The 18,970-nt window shown below is 45.3% G+C and overlaps 1 protein-coding gene across 2 annotated transcripts in view; it reads right to left on the minus strand.

The window, feature by feature from the left end:
• Positions 1 to 1,038: 1,038 nt before the first annotated feature.
• CMTM8 (CKLF like MARVEL transmembrane domain containing 8) overlaps positions 1,039 to 18,970 on the minus strand; it is a 104,860-nt gene continuing 86,928 nt past the window's right edge. Inside the window, exons 2-4 of one of the 2 annotated variants that reach the window (XM_059162390.1) lie at positions 14,993 to 15,166; positions 3,094 to 3,210; positions 1,039 to 1,482 (exon numbers count right to left, since the gene is read on the minus strand). In XM_059162390.1, the coding sequence (XP_059018373.1) occupies positions 1,399 to 1,482; positions 3,094 to 3,210; positions 14,993 to 15,166 (375 nt within the window). In that variant the 3' untranslated portion in view covers positions 1,039 to 1,398. Of the gene's footprint in view, positions 1,483 to 3,093; positions 3,211 to 6,388; positions 14,192 to 14,992; positions 15,167 to 18,970 lie in introns of those variants that run through there. The other variant, XM_059162389.1, reaches the window with a different exon arrangement.

Raw genomic sequence — 18,970 nt, forward strand, 5'->3', positions numbered from 1 at the left:
GCAAAATCAGGCAAGTTGAGAGGGTATCCTGGTGATGGCTGGGGATGCAGCTTCCCTTGGACTGCAGCCCAGGTCATCTGCACGTTGGACTCAGAGTGGCCCCCTGTATCCCCCCAACACCCACCCACTCCCACCCATCGGGACCCCACACTCACCTTATGCCGGATGCCCCCCCTCCCCACTAGCTATTTGGGTCCAGAACTGTGGGTTGGTCTGTGGTGGGTATAGTCACTGAAGCAATCTCAACTCTCCTATATAGAGGTAAACAGAACTGGGAGAAGAACTTAAACAGGAAGACCCACCAAACAACTGACAGGGGAGAGAAACGGCGCTGGGAGAGTAGAGGCCATGGGAGTTGTGCCCACAGAGAGCGAGCAACTAAGACTTTGCACTGTCGTCAACTATACTAATGTTTCTGTGGTTTTTTGTTTTTCAACAGAAGCCCAACGTTGAAAAAAATCACCCAAGATACACTGCCGTGCCAGCAAGAACTACCTTGCTTCAACACACACCTGCCTAGCTGCCTGGGGTTCTTCCCGTCATCTGACAGTCTCTAACAGTGTGGCCACAAAATGTAAGTTGTGGAGACTGGAGACGTCTTGGTCAGGTATTTTCCACAAAGTACGGTACACGTGTCACTGTGGGGTCAGCAGGTACCTTAAGGTACCTGCAAGTATTTATCGGTTTAATGGTTATACACTTATTTTAATATATATTAGGAAACAATAACCACACAGCCCATCAGTCTGGGCACTCGGCAGCATCACTCAGGGGGAGCTTGTTACTGAGCTCCAAGGCCACGTCTCATTAGATGCCTTCTGGGCCAGCTGGTTGGCATGTGGGAATTGTGGCCGCTGATGACCCCCCCACCCCGGCCTTGGGGAGACGGGTCTCTTCTACTATCCTGGCCTGGTGGCTGTGGACAAGGGTGTCTGGACAATACTACCACTAAGCAGCCTTGTGAGGATAAAGATTTCCCACAGCCCCCAACCCTGGGCTTTGAAAGTAGGTCTCCTTTCTCAAATCAGACACCTTACCCCAGATTTTGAAACATTTAATTCAGAAAAGAATCTGGCATTTTAAAAGTTAAGTTTACAAACTCGACACAGTCTTAACATCAGCAATTTACCTATTTATACATTGTCTAAGAAAATAAGGTCCATGAAGACATCAACAGGATATTTAAGAGTTCATTATAAGCTACAACAATTTGCAAGTAAGTATCCAGTTTAATTGTAACAAACCACTGTAAACAAATTTAACTAAGTATATAAAAACTTTAGTTAAATACAATTCTCTGGAAATATACATTATACCTACAGTTTGTTGTTGTTGTTGTTTTTTACAGTGAGATTCTTCTTGTTTTCTCCTTTCTTTTAAAATTCTCAAAATGGCAAATCACTGTATGGTCCTGGATCTCCAAGCTATAAAACTGAAATATGTGTTTCCAGCATAGCAGATGGTGACCAAAAAGGCGAAGAACTGGAGAAAACAGAGCATAACAGAAAGAGGGCTTAGGGCACATTCTAATTAGCAGAAGTTATCATTTCACCTCCATTGAATCAGGCACTTATAGCATCCCTTGACTCCAGGCTTTCTTATCTAAAATTGCTTTATTGGTTCAATTATCTTCCTTCTGAAATGATCCCTGGCTATGTTGGTTGTTTTGGGGTTTTTCTGTTTTGGGGCTTTTTCTTTTTGTCTTTCTTTTTTGGAAACATATCTGGAAAGCTTGTAGTTTTGCTCAAATAACCACAGGGTGTTCACTTCAGGGTAAACATGGTGGTTGTGTATCTGAGAAAAACACATGTATTCCTAATTTAGTACAGACAGTTTTAGACCAGGGCTTAACCTCAGATTGCTATAGGGTCAGTTAAATAAAGGAGTCAAGTGTGTGGGAGGAAGTGATGAATCCACGGGGTATGAATGGTGAGCAGGGAAAATGCTGGCCCTTTGGAAGGGGCAGCCATCAGGCATTTCTGGCTGGTTCTTGCTGCATGATAGCTGGAACCCAGTGCTGTTAAACTTGTGATTTAATTTTTTTTTTTTTTAAGTCGGCTCCATTCCCAGCATGGAGCTCAGTGCAGGACTGAACTCACCAGACCCTGAGATCAACACCTGAGCTGAGATCAAGAGTCAGATACTTAACTGACTGAACCATGTGCACCATGCTCTCTACCTTTAAATAGAGGCTTTCAAATATAAATATAAGACTATAAGAAACAGAGGAGGAGGGTTGCCTGGGTGGCTCATTCGACTGATCTAGCGTCCAGCTCTTGATCTCAGCTCGGGATCATGAGTTCAAGACCCATGTTGGGCTCTACAATGGGCATGGAGCCTACTTTAAAAAAAAAGAAGAAGAATATAATGAACGGCTGTATATCATCAATCAGTTTTAACATGATCATTTTGGTATTCCTGTCTAACCTCCATCCCCCCAACCCCATCCCCACCAATTACTTCTTTTGGGAATAGACTATTTTAAGGCCAATCTTAGAGAAACTTCTAAAACTCATTTTTAAAATCGAACTACAATACACATTTATGGTGTAAATATGCAAAGAGTATGGAAGCACATAGAAAAAAGGCAGAAGCCCCTCAGGCTGCTCCCCCCACCATCCACCCAACCGTCTCTGGAAGGAACCTCTGCTGGCGTGTGCTTTCCTAAGCATTCTCATTGCATAAACAAACATCTCCACTTCTTAAGTAAAAATAAAATCATAGTGTGCTCATTTTTTTTTTTTTTTTTTTGCAACTGTCTTCCCACTTGAACTGTGGTCAGTAGAATTATTCTCAGACTGTCTCAAATATTTTTTCTTCCTCAAACACTTATCTTGTTCTGCCTATTTGACTTTCACTCAAGCTGGATCATTTAGCCCCTGCTCACTTCAGGCCATCAGGAGGCCCCAGTAATTTTTGCAGCTTTCCAACCAACAAGATAATTGCCAGAGTGTTAGAAGCACAGGTGAGGCTTTCCTGCCCCCACAGATGGCTTGGTCCTCCTCCTGGATCACCAGCCCCTCTGGGAGGAGAAGACTGTGACCCTGCCACATGGGAAGGGGGCAGGGCAGGTGAAAGGGCTTGGTCACTCACCGATGAGGCTGCCCAGCTGTTGAAATTGTGGCTGTCCCTCTCGGGGGAGACAGAAGATGCATCCACCACAGCTGCCGAGAGGTATAAGACGAAGGCACTGCCATTAAAGCACAGACCCTGGGGGAGACAGGGAGGTGGGGAGGTCAGGGAGCGTGGAAGGGCTGGCACCTCTGGATTGCTCAAGAACTGCACACCAGGTCTGGTAAGAGGTGCATCTGGACACTTGGAGGGGGCAGGGATGAGGGATCTGAGAAGCAGCTTATCTGTGCCTCCGGGCAGAGGGGGCTTCCCACCAGCTTATACACGGCACACCCAGACACCCCTTACCTGTCCCCAAGACCCCCAGGCTGCCTTGTCCTTCGGCCACCTCTCTCTCTCTCAATTTGCTCTTGATCCTTGCTTCATCCAGATTTCAGACTTGGCAACCTACTGGCTGAGGAAGGCTGGCAGCTGGCGGCCTCCCTGTGAGGATGGTGGCCCCAGCTGCCATGGCACTTCAGCACCTGTCCCGGACCCAGAGCTGGGAGACAGCTCTTCCCAAAGCAGCCCCAGCCGATCTTCTATTCCCCTCAGGCTAAGCAGCAATCCTAGCAGCAACTTCTTAAAAATGAAGAGAACACTATACATATTAATAGAGCCCTCTGGGAACTAATCTCACCCCTGGCTTCATCTAATTTTTTCCTATTCTTAGAGAAGAGAGAGATGTAAATCCAAGTAGATATTTGGTTTTCGGTTATAGTTAAACTTCAGGAAATCATACTGTGAAATGTGCAAAACTTGATCCTGTCTGTAGAACAAGGGGGAGAAGTGGGGATGGGATGGGGCAAAACTGAGGCAGAAAACCAATGCTTTTTACAGGTAGGAAGAGGATGGCTCCTCTCCGAGGTCAGCCACCAAGGGTCTAACAGCTCTCCCTCTGTAATTCAGAGAGACAGGAATGGGTAGGGGTAAGAGGGAAGCACTATCTTTTTCTTTTAGAAGAAAGGCACGTAGAATTTTCAAGAGGCAGGTCCTCACATTCTGAGGTGGGCTATGTATCCCTCCGACCACCTCCACACTTTGCTGATATTGTTCTGGGTTAAGGAGATTAACCTTTATGATAAGGGTCAGTCCCAGGATTCAGGCTGCCCATGAAGCTCGCCTGCCATGAGAGACGTGCCCCCTGGGGCGTCTGGGTGGCTCAGCTGGTTAAGTGTTGACTCTTGATTTCCACTAGGGTCATGATCTTAGGTATCTGGGATCAAGCCCGGCACTGGGCTCCCCACTAAGCAGGGAGTCTGCTTGAGATTCTCTCTCCCTCTCCTCTCCCTCACTCTCCCTAATAAAGAAGTCTTTAAAAAAAAAAAAAAAGTCCCCAGGAAGCCCTGGTTTCCCTGGATGATTCATTATGTTTGCTGGTTGTGGGGTTTTCTTGGTCCAGGAACACATCTGTGCCTTTTTAAAACCTCTAGTGTTTTTTTTTTCTTTTTTAAATTGCACATTACCTCTAGAATTTTGCACATGTATTATTTGCCAAGTAAAGGACTTCCTTTTTTTTTTTCTTAAATGCTGAAACAGTTCGATGTCGTTATCTTTGAGGGGTATGAAACTTCAGTTTCCATTTTGCAGCATTTTATGGGTAGCAGTTAAGCTTATTCATTTAATAAATTAGCCATGTAGTACTTTTTTTTTTTTCAGGGGGAGGAGCAGGCTCCCTGCGGAGCAAGGAGCCCGATGTGGGACTCGATCCCAGGACGCTGGGATCATGACCTGAGCCGAAGGCAGCTGCTTAACCAACTGAGCCACCCAGGCGTCCTGGCCATGTAGTACATTTAAAACATTAAAATGCATAAGAGAAAAAAAAATTAAAAAGTAATGCACGTTCATGGTAACCAAACAAAATCCCATCTGGACAGAATAATCTGGAGTAGAAAGTCAGTCTACTCCTTTCACCTCAACCCTTTCCTCTGAGGTCTACACAAACACGCACTCTTACACAAACAGAGCCATAGAATCAGGAAACTCAGTGGGGTTTCTCTGTTTCGTTGGGATTTTTTTTTCTTCATTGAGAAAGATACCAGGGACAATTTCACACGTCAGTACAAACACAGGGACCTCAATTCTTGTCATGACATGAACACCTTCGAATTGAACTTTTCACCTGTTGATAGGCATTTGATGTTCCTAGTTTTCCCAGGATTATAAACACTGCTGTGAGGAATGTCTTTACACATGGATTTGGGGGCACTCCTGCATGTCCAGTCCCCATACAAGGGGAGACAAGAGTGAGCGAACTCCTGAGAGGCCAGCCTGGCCAGGACCACCCTGACACAGGCTCGGGCCCTTGTCCCTGCTGCTGCTGGGCTGCACAGGGAGTGGGAACACGACTCTGTACTAAGTGTGGCCCAATTGATTTTCGCAAGGAAACAAGAAATTCTATTTCCCTTGGAGAGAAGTGGGGAAGAGTTTCCTTCCCCCACACACCACCCCAAAGGGTCCCAACGGGTTCTCACAGCCTCTGTTCGGCTACTTCAGAGCCAAACCTAATGGCTCCCCCCATCTTTCGAGGACTCCCAAAATAAGTATGTCTGGGGGAACACCAGGTGTGGGAAACTAGTGAAAATAGGTGGAGAGGAAAGAAAAAAGAAGGGCAAAGAACCTGGATCTGAGATTGTTATAGAGGTTGGAAAAAGAGATCTGTGGGACTACAGAAGGGAAGGAGGACAAGGCAAAGCTTCAGCGGGTTCTGGAACAGCCCAGAGTGTTTCGGAAACACGAGCGTGTACTGCTCCAGAGCAATAGGACCTGAGTTGGAGACTGTTCCAGCTGAACGACCATTGAGCTCCTCCAACTCAAATGCCAGTTCTCGCATCCCTGGACCCCAGGGGTCATTGAACAAATACAGTGCCTTCTAAAAGGTTTCCAACTGACAGATGCTGGCGAGGATGCGAAGAAAGGGAAACCCTCCTACGCTGTTGGTGGGAATGCAAGCTGGTGCAGCCACTCTGGAAAACAGCATGGAGGTTCCTCACAAAGTTGGAAATAGAGCTACCCTACGACCCAGCAATCATACTACTGGGTATTTACCCTAAAGATACAAATGTAGTGATCTGAAGGGGCATGTGCCCCCGAATATTTATAGCAGCAATGTCCACAGTAGCCAAACTATGGAAAGAACCTAGATGTCCATCAACAGATGAATGGATCAAGAAGATGTGGTATATATACACAATGGAATACTATGCAGCCATCAAAAGAAATGAAATCTTGCCATTTGCAAAGACATGGATGGAACTAGAGGGTATTATGCTGAGTGAAATAAGTCAATCAGAGAAAGACAATTATCATATGATCTCCCTGATATGAGGAATTTCAGAGGCAATGTGGGGGATTTGGGGGGAAGGGAAGGAAAAAATGAAACAAGATGGGATCTGGAGGGATATAAACTATAAGAGACTCTTAATCTCACAAAACAAACTGAGGGTTGCTGGGGGTAGGGGGAAAGGGAGTGGGTGGTTGGGTTATGAACACTGGAGAGGGTATGTGCTATGGTGAGTGCTGTGAAGTGTGTAAGCCTGACAATTCACAGACCTTACCCCTGGGGCTAATAATAATTATATATGAATTAAAAAATTAAAAAAAAAAATAAAAGATTTCCAGCTATTCCCTTTTGGGGAAGGTGGAGGGAGGCTATTCTTTTCTGAAATTTGATCCCTCTTTGGTATAAAATGTCCTCCCCACCCCATAAAGGCACCCATAGATAAAAACCCTCAAACAGCTAGCCCCTTTGTTGACCCTCCACACTGTGTTATTGGGATCTGCCACTGACCAAACGTAACTGTCAAGAATGCTTCATTCCTTCCCAGTAGAGGGGAGGCAGTTTCTTCCAGCGAATTCCTAAAGACTAGAACCAGGGCACTTGTGTCCCCTGGGAGCCAAGCAGACTCCAGGGCTGACAACTGTGGTTGGCCTCCCAGGACCTGCATCCTATTCCTACAAAAATCCTCTAATGTCTCAGTTTCTTTACCCACCAAACAGAAATAATCCATTCCCTCTTTGCAGTTAGTGGGAGGTGAAACACTTTAAGATCTGAAGGACCCAGCATGACCTCTGGCACCAGCAGGGATTTCCCAATGATGGCTGCTACTGCCCACAGCAGGAGGCCACGCCCACCGGCCTCTGCCCTGTGACCCCTGTGGTTTGGAGTTCTTGCAGCGAAGCCAACAGGGGTGAGGTGCAGAGGACGAATCCTCAGAAAAAGCTTTTGTGGAGGTCCTGGTGCTCAGTGCTCTGAGGACAAACTGTTTTGTTCTGCCTTGAAGTTTTAGCTCAGACCAGATTTGTCAGAAAGCACATCGCAGCCTCTCCGGTAGATGATACTGCCCAGGAGCTCAGAGGTGCTCTCGGGAACCCGCTGTGGTTCCCGCTCCATGTTAAGGAAGGAGACAGTAAATGTGCACCTGTATTCTCTTCAGATGTGTTAAGGAAAATGCCTATTGTCAAGCCAAGTCCAGTGCAAAGCTCATGCCTTGTCAAGCAAAGAGATATAAGGCGAAACTACCACTCTGTTTTTTGTAGTGTCCCTTGGGAGGTCTCCCAGTCAAGCTTCCAGGGGACTAAAAGGGATCTACTGATCCCTTCTCTGAAATCTTAGATATTCCCCAAATGCTCCGAAAGACCAAAAGTAAATCCCAAAGTGACCTGACAGCGAAAACTGTCTAGCATGGACATGGGAGCAATGCAGTCTTTATCATTTCTTTTAGCAGGAAAATGCATGTATTTTGCAGAAATATTAACATGTCTGATTACAGTGCTGCCCCCAGACTCAGGAGGAGGGGTCAACTTATGTAATAAATGCACCAGATTACTTCTTCCTAAAATTTGGAAAAAGAAAAATCGTGATTGCAAACATATCTGGCCTAAAGGTTCCAGGGAAGAGGTGTGGACCCGTATTATCTGTAAACCTGTGTTTTCTACACATTAGGTGCCTAAGAATTATCTGGAAAGCTTATAATAGAGATTTCCAGACCCTCCATAGAGCTTCTGATCCAGTCGGTCTGGGGCAGGGCCAAAGATTTCCAATAAGCTCCCATGTGATGCTACTGGTCCAGGGGCTGTACTTTGAGCAGTGAAATTCTAGAAGGCTCAGTCTGGCACCAGAAGCCTATTGGCTATCTCTGGAAAGTCCCGGTCCACCTGACCCCTGTCATGCTTCAGTTAGTGTGGGACATACAGTGGGGGCTAGCGAGCGTCCAAACTAGTCTGTTTCTACATGAGCCCCTGCTGGGCGTAGGTAATAAAAGACCTGAGACCTCCACTGTTACACGTGAAAACTTTCCACAGACCCCACTCAGGATGTCCAGTTAACACTGCTCAACCCACTCACGATTGCTCGGAGAGGTCACAAAGGGGCTTCTCAAAGCAGGAAATAGAAACCCCCTCAACCCGAAGTCAGACATGTTTGACCTGTAGCATCTGCCAGTAACAAAATAAGTTTTTAAAATTTGGCTATAAATATTTTAAAAGTGAAAGAGTTCACACAAAAGCCCAGATTTCTGGATTGCCTTAGGGAGGGAAATAAACAACAGATCTAACAATTCTGAGAGCCCGTTTGCAATTTATTTCTTTGGGAAGTGAAGAATATTCCCCATTTGGTTAAGATGCCTCCAAACTGTTTCTGGGTGGTGAGAATTCAGCACTCACTGAATTTACACTCATTTGCATGACCCGTCTGGTCTTGGCCCACATGTGAGTGTGCAACCTGTAGGTGGAGGCTGACGGGCTTGCTTGATGAGATGAAGGATTCAATAACTCTAATGGGTCTCCAAGTCCTGGTCTCCTGACTGCTGGTTGGGTTCTTATACATTACTCAGGCAGAGGCATGCCTGGAATGGAACAAGATCAGAAAAAAATGCTGGATGGAAATAGAGAGAGATGGACCCCAGCTGTGTGTGCATCTGGGAGAAGCCATGAGGCTCTAAATCTCCATTTTCTGGCTTATAAAAGGGGGACACACTTCATTATGATGAATTCTGATCAAGCAAATCAAAGCATTTTAAAACTAGGAAGTGCCAGAAGGGAGCATTGTTAATTAAAAAAAAAAAAAAAACCAAAAACCAAAAAAACAATATTTGAGGGTGCCTGGGTGGCTCAGCTGGTTGAGCAACTGCCTTCGGCTCTGGTCATGATCCTGGAGTCCCGGGATTAAGTCTCAAATCAGGCTCCCTGCTCAGTTGGGGGGGGGTGGTGGAGAAGACGTGTGGGGGGGGGGAGTGTCTGCTTCTTCCTCTGACCTGCCACCTCTCATGCTCACTCTCTCTCTTTCTCTCTCTCAAATACATAAATAAAATCTTGAAAAAAAAAAAATAAAAGCAATACTTCATTTTTTTTTTTAAATTTTAAATAATCTCTTCACCTAACATGGGGCTCAAATTTACATACCCACGATTAAGAGTCTCATGCTCCACTTGATGGAATGAGAACTGGGTGTTAGAGGCAAATGATGAATCACTAAATTCTCTCCCTTAAACTAATAATACAGTACATGTTAACTGATCTGAATGTAAATAAAGAATTAAAAACTTCAAAAATTATATATTTATAGAATTAAAAATATATAATTATATATAATGTATAATTAAATATAATCCATATATTTACATACAAAATTATATGTTTATAATATATAAATGTAATTAATTATGTAATCATATAAATATATATATATGTGTGTGTGTATATATATGCCAAGCCACTGGTCTGTGGACCATCCAAACAGGCTCACAGAGAGGCCACGTGTAGGTACTCTGGCCCTGGCCAGAGCAGTATCAGCTGCTAGTCATGTGATGACTCCAGCCTCCAGCCACCTTCAAGCCATCCCAGCTGATGAGGGAAGCAGAGCTAGACTGTCCTATTGAGCTCCTCCCAAATCACAAATTTATGAGCAAATCCAATCTTGTTATTGCTTAGGGGAAAAACAAAGTCTCATGCTCTACCGACTGAGCTAGAGCAGTCTTCTAATTTTTAAATATTTTTAATATTAAAATTATAATTTTTTTCAATTTTTATTTTAAATTCTTTTTTTAAAAAAGATTTTATTTATTTATTTGACAGACAGAGATCACAAGTAGGCAGAGAGAGAGGGGGAAGCAGGCTCCCTGCTGAGCAGAGAGCCCAATGTGGGGCTCGATCCCAGGACCCTGGGATCATGACCTGAGCTGAAGGCAGAGGCTTTAACCCACTGAGCCACCCAGGTGCCCCTCAACTTTTATTTTAAATTTAAATAAATAATTTAAAATTTTAAATTAATTTAAATTTTTATTTTAAATTTAAATAATTAAAATTTGAATTTTTATTTAAAACTTTATTTTTAAATTTCAAAATTTTATTTGAATTTAAAATTTACATTTTAAATTTTAAACCACTGGGTAGCTCAGATGGTTAAGCAGCTGACTCTTGATTTCAGCTCAGGTCATGATCTCAAGGTCTTGGGATGAAGCTCCATGTAGGGCTCCATTCTTAGTGGTGAATCTGCTGGGGATTTTCTCTCTCTCTCCCTCTGCCCCTTCCCTTGTTCTCTCTCTCTCTCTAAAATAAGTAAATAAATCTTTAATTTTAAAAAAATTTAATGTAGTAAGACATTTTAAATATTTTTAAAAATATAAAATAATAAATTAATGAAACATAAATTAAGACAAAAGAAACTATTTTAAAATATTTTGAAATTTAAAATTTTTAATGTAAAAGTCAGTGGAAGTACTTTTGGCTTAGAGAAGAGAGAGACCAGAGATGATATGGAGCAGAAGTCAGCAAACTATGGGCATAGGCCAAATCTGGCCCACAGCCAGTTTGTGGGAATAAAGTTTTATAGGAAAGACTATCACGTTCATTCATTTGCAAATTGTCTACAGCTGATCTCAAGGTGCAAGCAGAGCTGAGTAGTCATGACAGATTGTATAGCCCCCCAAAAAGAAAATACTTACTGTCTAGTCCTGTATAGCGGAAGTTTGCCCAGCCCTGATCCAGATAACATCCCTAGGAATTGAGACTCAGCAGGAGTGGAATGCAAGGTACCGCTCATGCCCGCATTTACCCACTTCCTCTCCTGTGACAGTCTCCAAGTTCTCTTCTTCCAAGTTCCAAGCACTTTGCTCAAGACACCCTTTTAAGACCCCTCTTTCTCCATAACAGCATTCCTTACATGCCCTCGCCCCCCTGGGCTGTATGCTCTCCCTGTGACTGCTACTTCGAGGGGCTCCCCTTTTTTGATTCCCCACATCCAAATGAGTCTTTCCTCCCAGTGCCCACCCAGGGAGGCAGGACCCCAAATCCAGCAAGGCTGGTTGTGCCGCCCCAGGTGGCTCTGGGCACATAGACTGGTTTTACTTTCAGAACCACATTTCTGAGAATCGTAGTGGAGAATCCTCCCTTTTGTATTTGGGAAAACCGTCAAGAGGCAGTAACTGTGCTTTGTGAAATCGAATGAGACCTGCTTTCTTGCGGGTTGACTTAGCTCTGAAGGCAGCTCCCAGGAAGAACAAAGCCAGGTACATTTTGAGCAGTGATGGTGCTGTGGGCAAGGCCTGCCAAGTTCATTTCTGTCTACAACCCACAAATACGCTATACTTCAAATCTGGTTTATCAACCAGTTATTGGGAGCTGGATATTTTTCTGATATATTGGTTGAAAACAAACAAAAAGAGAGTATCACTCTATAGAGGTCTGTTTCATACAGACATGTGTGGCACTAAATGGGGTTCTTTTGTTTCTTAAATCATGCAGCTACTTCAAATTCCCCAACAAGACTGCAAATGCTCCAAGGCAAGGGAGACCTCACCTTTTATCTCTGTGAGCTCTCCTTAGGATGTGCATGCTCAGTCTTCAAGATGACACTAAATGCTGGCTCCTCCTGGAAGAGTTCCCAGCTGTCCCAGCTAAGATGGTAACTTCCGTCACACTTTCTACAGGGTACCATGATGATGGGATGATTTCATATGTTAACCTGCCTGGGCCACAGGTACACAGATATTTGGTCAAACCTTATTCTGGGTCTATCTGTAGGGGTTTCTGGATGAGACTAACATTTGAATCTACAGAGTGAGTAAAGCAGACTGCCCTCTCTAAGTGGGTGGGCTTCGTCAAATCAGTTGAAGAACTGAATAGAACAAGAAGGCTGAGTAAGTGGGAAGTGCTCCTGCCAGACTGCCTTGAGCTGGGACAGCAGTCTTTTTTCCTGCCTTTAGGCTTGAATTGAAACATCAGGTCTTCTTCAGTCTCAAGCCTGGTGGCTTTCGGACTAGAACTTAGAGCATCCCTAGTTCTCAGGCCTTTGAACTCAGCCGGGAACTACACCATCAGCATTCCTGGATCTCTGGCTTGTGGACAGCAGATCTTGGGACTTCTCAGTTTCCACAATCATGTGAACCAATTCCTTCTAATAAATCTCTTTATACACACACACAACCTAAAGCCCGTGCTTCTCTAGAGAACTCTGACTAATACAGAATTTAGATCAAGAGTGGCGTAGAGAGATTTTGGAACCAGGAGTGGGATGTTGCTGTAACAAAGATCTAAAAATATAAAATTGGCTTTGGAACTGGATAATGAGTAAAGGCTGTAGAATTTTGAAGAACATACTAGAACTATGGATGTTGAAGCTGATTAAGACTTTATCTATTTGTCAAAGAGAGAGAGAGCACAAGAAGGGGAAGCAGCAGACAGATGGAGAAGCAGGCTCCCTGCTGAGCAAGGAGTGGATGCAGGACTCGCTCCCAGGACCCTGGGATCACGACCAGAGATGAAGGCAGACGCTTAAATGACTGAGCCACCGAGGAGTCCCAAAAACTGGACATTTAAATGGGGAGATTTTTTAAGCAAAGTGTTCCTCCTGTTTATAGTAAAATGCACAAGGAGAGAGATGAATTAAAGAAGAAACTGTTGAACTTGAAGGTCTGGAAAGTTCTCAGCCTATCCATATTGCAAAAAAAATAAGAAAGCTTGGGGTGCTGGGTGGCACAAGTGGTTGAGCATCCAAATCTTCTTGGTTTCAGCTCAGGTTGTAATCTCGGGGTCTTGGGATCGAGCCCCGTGTTGGGCTGTGCACACTCAGCATGGAGTCTGCTTAGGACTCTCTCTCCTCCTCTCCCTCCATTCTTCCCCCCAACTCTCTCTCTCTCAAATAAATTTTTAAAAAAACTACTAAAAGAAAGAAAGAGCTTGCTCCAAAGAGAACAGTACAGGTGTGGCCAAACAACCATTTGATAGAGATCATGGCTGCAAACCACAGATCTAATCATGTGTCAGCAGAAGCCAGGAACAGGTAAGGGATTATACCAGTGAAACGCTGCCATTTGAACGAAAAGGGTGGAGATGGGACAAAATAAAGAATTGCTGCCGACTTCGAACCACAGAGCCATTTGGCTGTGAATACGTGCCAGTCTTCCAGAAAAAAAAATGAATCACCGAGAGGCTGATGCAGAGATGATCAGGCCCCAGGGAAAAGTTGGTTACTCCTCAGTTTCAAAGGGTTGGCCTGCCTCTCTGGGTTCTGTGTCTCAGGGGCAGGGTCACCCAACAGATGCATAGGGGTGACAATGCCACCCCAGGAGGCCTAATGGCAGAGCACTGAACCAAAGAGACTTATTCTGGAGACTTAAGACCCAATAGAATTTGTCTTGTAAGTTCCGGGTTTGCCTGGGACTCGCCTCCCCTTCCTTCTTCTCTATTTTTCCTTTTGGAAAGGGAACATCTATCCTGTGCCTGTCCCACCACTGTATCCTGGAAGTACATAACTTGTCTGGTTTCACAGGCTCGCGGCTGGAGAGGAATTCTGCCTGAGGATGAACTGTACCTCCACTCTCATCGTACTTGATCTCGATGACATTTAGGAGAAACTTTGGATCTTAGACTTCAGTCGATGCTGGAACGAGTTAAGACTTTTGGGGAGGCTGAGATGGAATGAAAGCATTTTGCACATTCGAAGGGCATGATTTTGGGGAGGCAGGGGCAGAATATTATGGACTGAATGTCTGTGTCCCCCCACGTGCACAGAAGCTCTACTTGACAACATGGTGCCATTTGGAGATGCAGCATCGGAGAGGTGATCCGGGTTCGATGAGATCTGGAGGGTGGGAAGAGATGAAGGAGAGCTCACACTCTCTTTCTCTTCCATGTGAGGCCCCGGCAAGACAGCAGACACCTGCAACTCAGGAAGGGAGCTCTCACCAGAGACCAGCTCTCCTGACACCTGACTGCATCCTCTAGAAGAGTGAGAAATCCGTTTCTGTCACTTAAGCTACCCAGTCTGTAGGGCTTTGTTATGGTGCCGGAGCCAACTAAGACAGGTGCATTTGCTTATCTATTTCATCCCACACCATGTGTTCCTCTTAGTTTATCCCACACCCAGTACGGCGTCTGAAGCCAACACAAGCATCCAATCATCCTTGACTGCACTTGCTTCCAATTATGAAGACACCCATTTATTTGAACAGCAGTTCATTTTTTGTTCTAATTCTGCACACACTGTGCTTCCCAACATCAAAGAGGTCTGTGTGCAAAAGGCTAAGGTTATGGCCCCAGGAGGGGTTCGAAGGAAGTGAGGTCTGCTGAGGCTGATGCCCTGATGTGCCTGTTTCTAGGTGATGGTGTTTATGGGAAATGAATGAAGAAGTGAACTTCTCTCTTCATTCAGTCTTCCGAGAACCGGTTTGCTATTTTGACTGAAAGAAATTCCTGGATGTTCCAGCATGGCCAGTTTCATACCCAGGTATAAAACACCTGCTGCACTGGGTTCTCCCTGGCTTTGTCCCCTGCTTTGCTGGCAGAGCAACAACCCTGAATTCCAACACTAAGGACTAGGAAGGACTAAGTTCCACCCTACCTAGTGGGCAGTGGACAAGACGACGACCCCTGGCTTCCTTACCACCGTTGTCCAGGGCACCTGGGGAATCCTGGTGTAGGTCATTGTAATGTAGATGATGAGGAAGAAGACGGTGAGGACCCAGTAAAATACAGCTACGAACATGACCCAGCCAAACGCAGGGACCCGGAAGTACTCGGTTCCAGCAATCAGCGTCCACACCAGCAGTCCCAGAACCTGTAAAATGGCAGAGGCAGTTCGAAAGAAAAGGAAGACACAAGAGGAAGAAAAAGAAGGAAGCAGGGAGAGAGAAAAAAAATGTTAGGGTGCCATTTACAGCTTTTGTTCATATTCACACACACACATGACTTACGAATACAAAACAGGGGTTGCAGACTCAAGTTTGCAGACTCACGTACCCACAAATGCCAGGGACGTACAAGAGATGAACGTGGTTGGCTGAACAGAGACCAGAAAACAAGAAAACAAGAAAAACTGTTCTAAGGGGTGGTCTCTACTCAGCTCCAAGAACTGCTCTGGGCCAATCTTTTATTAAGTAAACTCTAGCCCCCAAGGTGGGGCTCGAATTCATGACCCCAAGATCAAGAGTTACATTTTCCACTGGCTGGACCAGGCAGGCTCCCCTATTGTGGGTCAGTTTTGCTAGATTGTCATCTTTATTTTCCCCTCAAGAAAACACAGAAAGTCAAGTTTGTACAGGATCATCTTGATTTTTAAATGTTGGCACTAATAAGATGTTCTGAAGCACTACGAGGGGAGAAGCTACACACACCTGCTCACAGGCTGATGCTTTCAAGGAACAAGACTGTAGGTCCACTTGAGGTGGTCCACGGAACTATCTTCTCTCAAGGGACGAACTTCTGAGGACTCCCCACCTGCCACCGCTGCCCTCTCTTGCCCTGTCCCCCGGCAGATGGCAAATAATGCATGGCCTGAGAGAATTTTCAGAAAGGAGAACACCCAAGGGCCCAGTGCAGATGCCAGCATTGAGCATTTTAACATAAGCCATGCATTTATTCCAGGAAGAGCCATCCAAATCTTCACGGCCGATGAATAAGACCAAGCCCAAAGCCAAATCAATCTCCAATTGACTAAAGGAAGATTTCATCAAGGGAAAGGAAACCGATCTGAACTGTGGGCATCTTTAGTCCTGAACAAAGGAAGGCCAGCACAAAGGATGCATCTCATATTCCAGCACCTTCCAGGGACCAGGACTTTATTCCTAGGTCATGAAAAAGTTAGTATCCCAACCATATCCCCAGGAGTCCAGGGCTGGCTCTAGCTGTTCAGGCTCAGGACAAATTATTTCATTTCTCTTTTAGCTTTCTTTGTGGCATATGGAACAAAATACTACAAGAATTTTAATCATAAATCTAGGAAGATTGTTTTCACTTATTTGTTTAGCCTCTCAGAGCACTAAACTCTGCCAAAGCTTCCTGCTGTGAGGCCCCAAGGATGGGTGGGACACACATTGAACCAACCCTGTGGTTCATAACTTAAAGTCTAGTGGGGAGAAATATCTGAATAATTGTGATTGTGGAAAATGCTATGAAGGAAAATGAAGTATGAGTGTATAATAGAGAGATACACCCTTGTTGCAGGCATGGGGAGTGTCAGGGAAGGCCATACTGCAGAATATCCTGAAGACCCAGGAAAAGCTAGCGAGACGGACAGCAAGAAGACAGCAAGGGCAAAGGTCTGGGGGGGAAGGGTTTTGCTGTATTCTAGAACCTGTAAGAAAGTATACTAAGTTAGGACACTGGTGCAAAATGTTTGAGAGGTCAGAGAGGGTGAGATTATATGGGCCCAGGAGGCCTAGGGATTTTGTACCTTCTCCTAAGGGTGGTGACAGGTTGGAACAAGACAGTGATAGGACCAGGGTAAAGTTTTAATAGTGTCACCAGCTAGACCCCAAGACCTGACCTTTACTGCTCAGCTGCTTGTAGCCACTGACCTCTGTCCCACATTTTTCCTTAAGCTCTGCTTTCTAGCTTATCTCTTAACTGAGAAAAAAGACCGAACGGGTACAACATCCTGTGATGAAAACTGAGACTACCCCCTCAAGCAACAGCGAATGCTTGGACCCAGAGTTCTGGTGGCCCAGAACCCCCAGATCAGTTTGAACTTAAACCCCACTCATGCCTCTACAGAGAGCCCACAGAGTGACCCAGGGAATGACTGACAGATACCTTTATCTTATTATAATACTAAATCTCCAGGCACCTGGGTGGCTCAGTCAGTTAAGCATCTGCCTTCAGCTCAGGTTGTGATCTCAGGGTCCTGGGATGGAGCCCCGCATTGGGCTCTGTGCTCAGTGGGGAGCCTGCTTCTCCCTCTGCCCCTCTCCCCTGCTCATACTCATTCATGTGCTCTCTCTCACAAGAATAAAAAAATCTTAAAAAAAAAAATCTCCCCACAAGCTCCACAGAGGAGCCCCAGCCTCATTTACATAACACACAATGTATGTACAGGCAGGTTTCCTTAGGGCACACATGCAGCCTTACACTCCCCTCTACATGCAGTGACAAATCTAAATATTCATCCTCACCCTAAATAAAAGGAACCCCTCCACCCTTGCCTGGGGAGTCACGGCGTTGGAAGTGATTCCCCGTGATCTCCTTATTTGCTGCACGAGACCTCCGCCTGGTGGGGTTTCCATCCGTGTCTCACCATGGAGAGAACGCACATTAGTTTGGCTACAGTACTACTCTGGCTGCTTGGGGAGGATAGGCACGTGGAAGGGAAGGGAGTATGTGTGAGGAGACAAGCTCACAGACTGTCACAATAGTCCCAGTGGGAGAAGATGATGTATTCAAGACCAAGATGGTGGCAGCGACTATTGGGAAGTGAGGGAATTCCAGACACACATCCGAAGTGGCCAGGGCAGGACCTGAACAAATTTAGTAGGTTAGGACAGAGTGGAAAGATATGCAGAGTCTCTGGAAAGATGTACGGTGTATAAGAGGGCTGTCACTTCCTCACCTGAACAATGAAACAAGAACAGGTGAAGGGGCGGATCTACACCACAGCTTCAGAGCTCCGTTTTCAACCAACCCAGCCTGAGGCGGGCAGGACCTCCAGATAAGGATGACAAGTGGATGCTGCAGGGACAAGGGTGCAGGCCCCTCTTTTCAGAAGGAAACTTACTGTGAGGTCATGAAGCCCGCAGACAGGTTTCCGAGGGACACTGCCCACTGCTCACCGCGAGGAGACCACCTATCTGCTACAGTTTGGATGCTGTGCCAGGGAGTTCAAGACAGACTCTCAGTGTTGCTGCTTCCCCTTTGGAGGTGAAAGCTGCGGTTCCTTTTATCCATTTGATACTGTATATGATTCCAAAGCAATGCTTAATGGAGACGTGTTTTTACGCTTCCATTCGTGGCAGCAGAATTGATCAAAAGTGAAGACGTGCAAAATGAGATAGAATTCCAGAAAGTGCTAAGCCTCACACAGACGGGGTTTCGGGCCTGAATTCATTTTAACTGACAGGTAATCTACACACAGAGAGATCCTCATCAGATCAGTGAGACTGATAATAGATGTAATCCAGCACAGTGGGGTCTGAAAGAACATCACGGGATTCCTGATTCCAACTGAAGGGGTCAGAACAGCCTTTTGTTGGTGATGCACAGAAGAAACATCACTGTGTGAAGAAACACAGCAAACAGGGTCAGGTTGTCCCCCAAGGGGAGTGCAAGAGTTTAAAAGTCTCCAGCATGAGCCTGTGTCCAGGTCGACCGGCTCCGCTAACAGCTCTTGGCTCTGAATGCAAAGACGTTTTTCATTATTAAAGCAAGCAGGGCCCACTGTCCAGAGACGCTTTGTTTAACGGGCTAGCAGTGCTCATCTTTTACACACGGGGACAATTTCGTTAACTGAGTCATCTCTTTAAAAGCAGGAATACCTGACCCATGACCTCACCCACAAACACAGTTAAAAGAATGCCCCCGTCAAGAAAAGAATTCTACCCAAGTGAATTTCCTAGATAACAGAAACAAGAAGCAAGCCTTTCGTCTACCA

Source organism: Mustela lutreola, chromosome 2, assembly GCF_030435805.1.
Source record: "Mustela lutreola isolate mMusLut2 chromosome 2, mMusLut2.pri, whole genome shotgun sequence".
NCBI lineage: Eukaryota > Metazoa > Chordata > Mammalia > Carnivora > Mustelidae > Mustela > Mustela lutreola.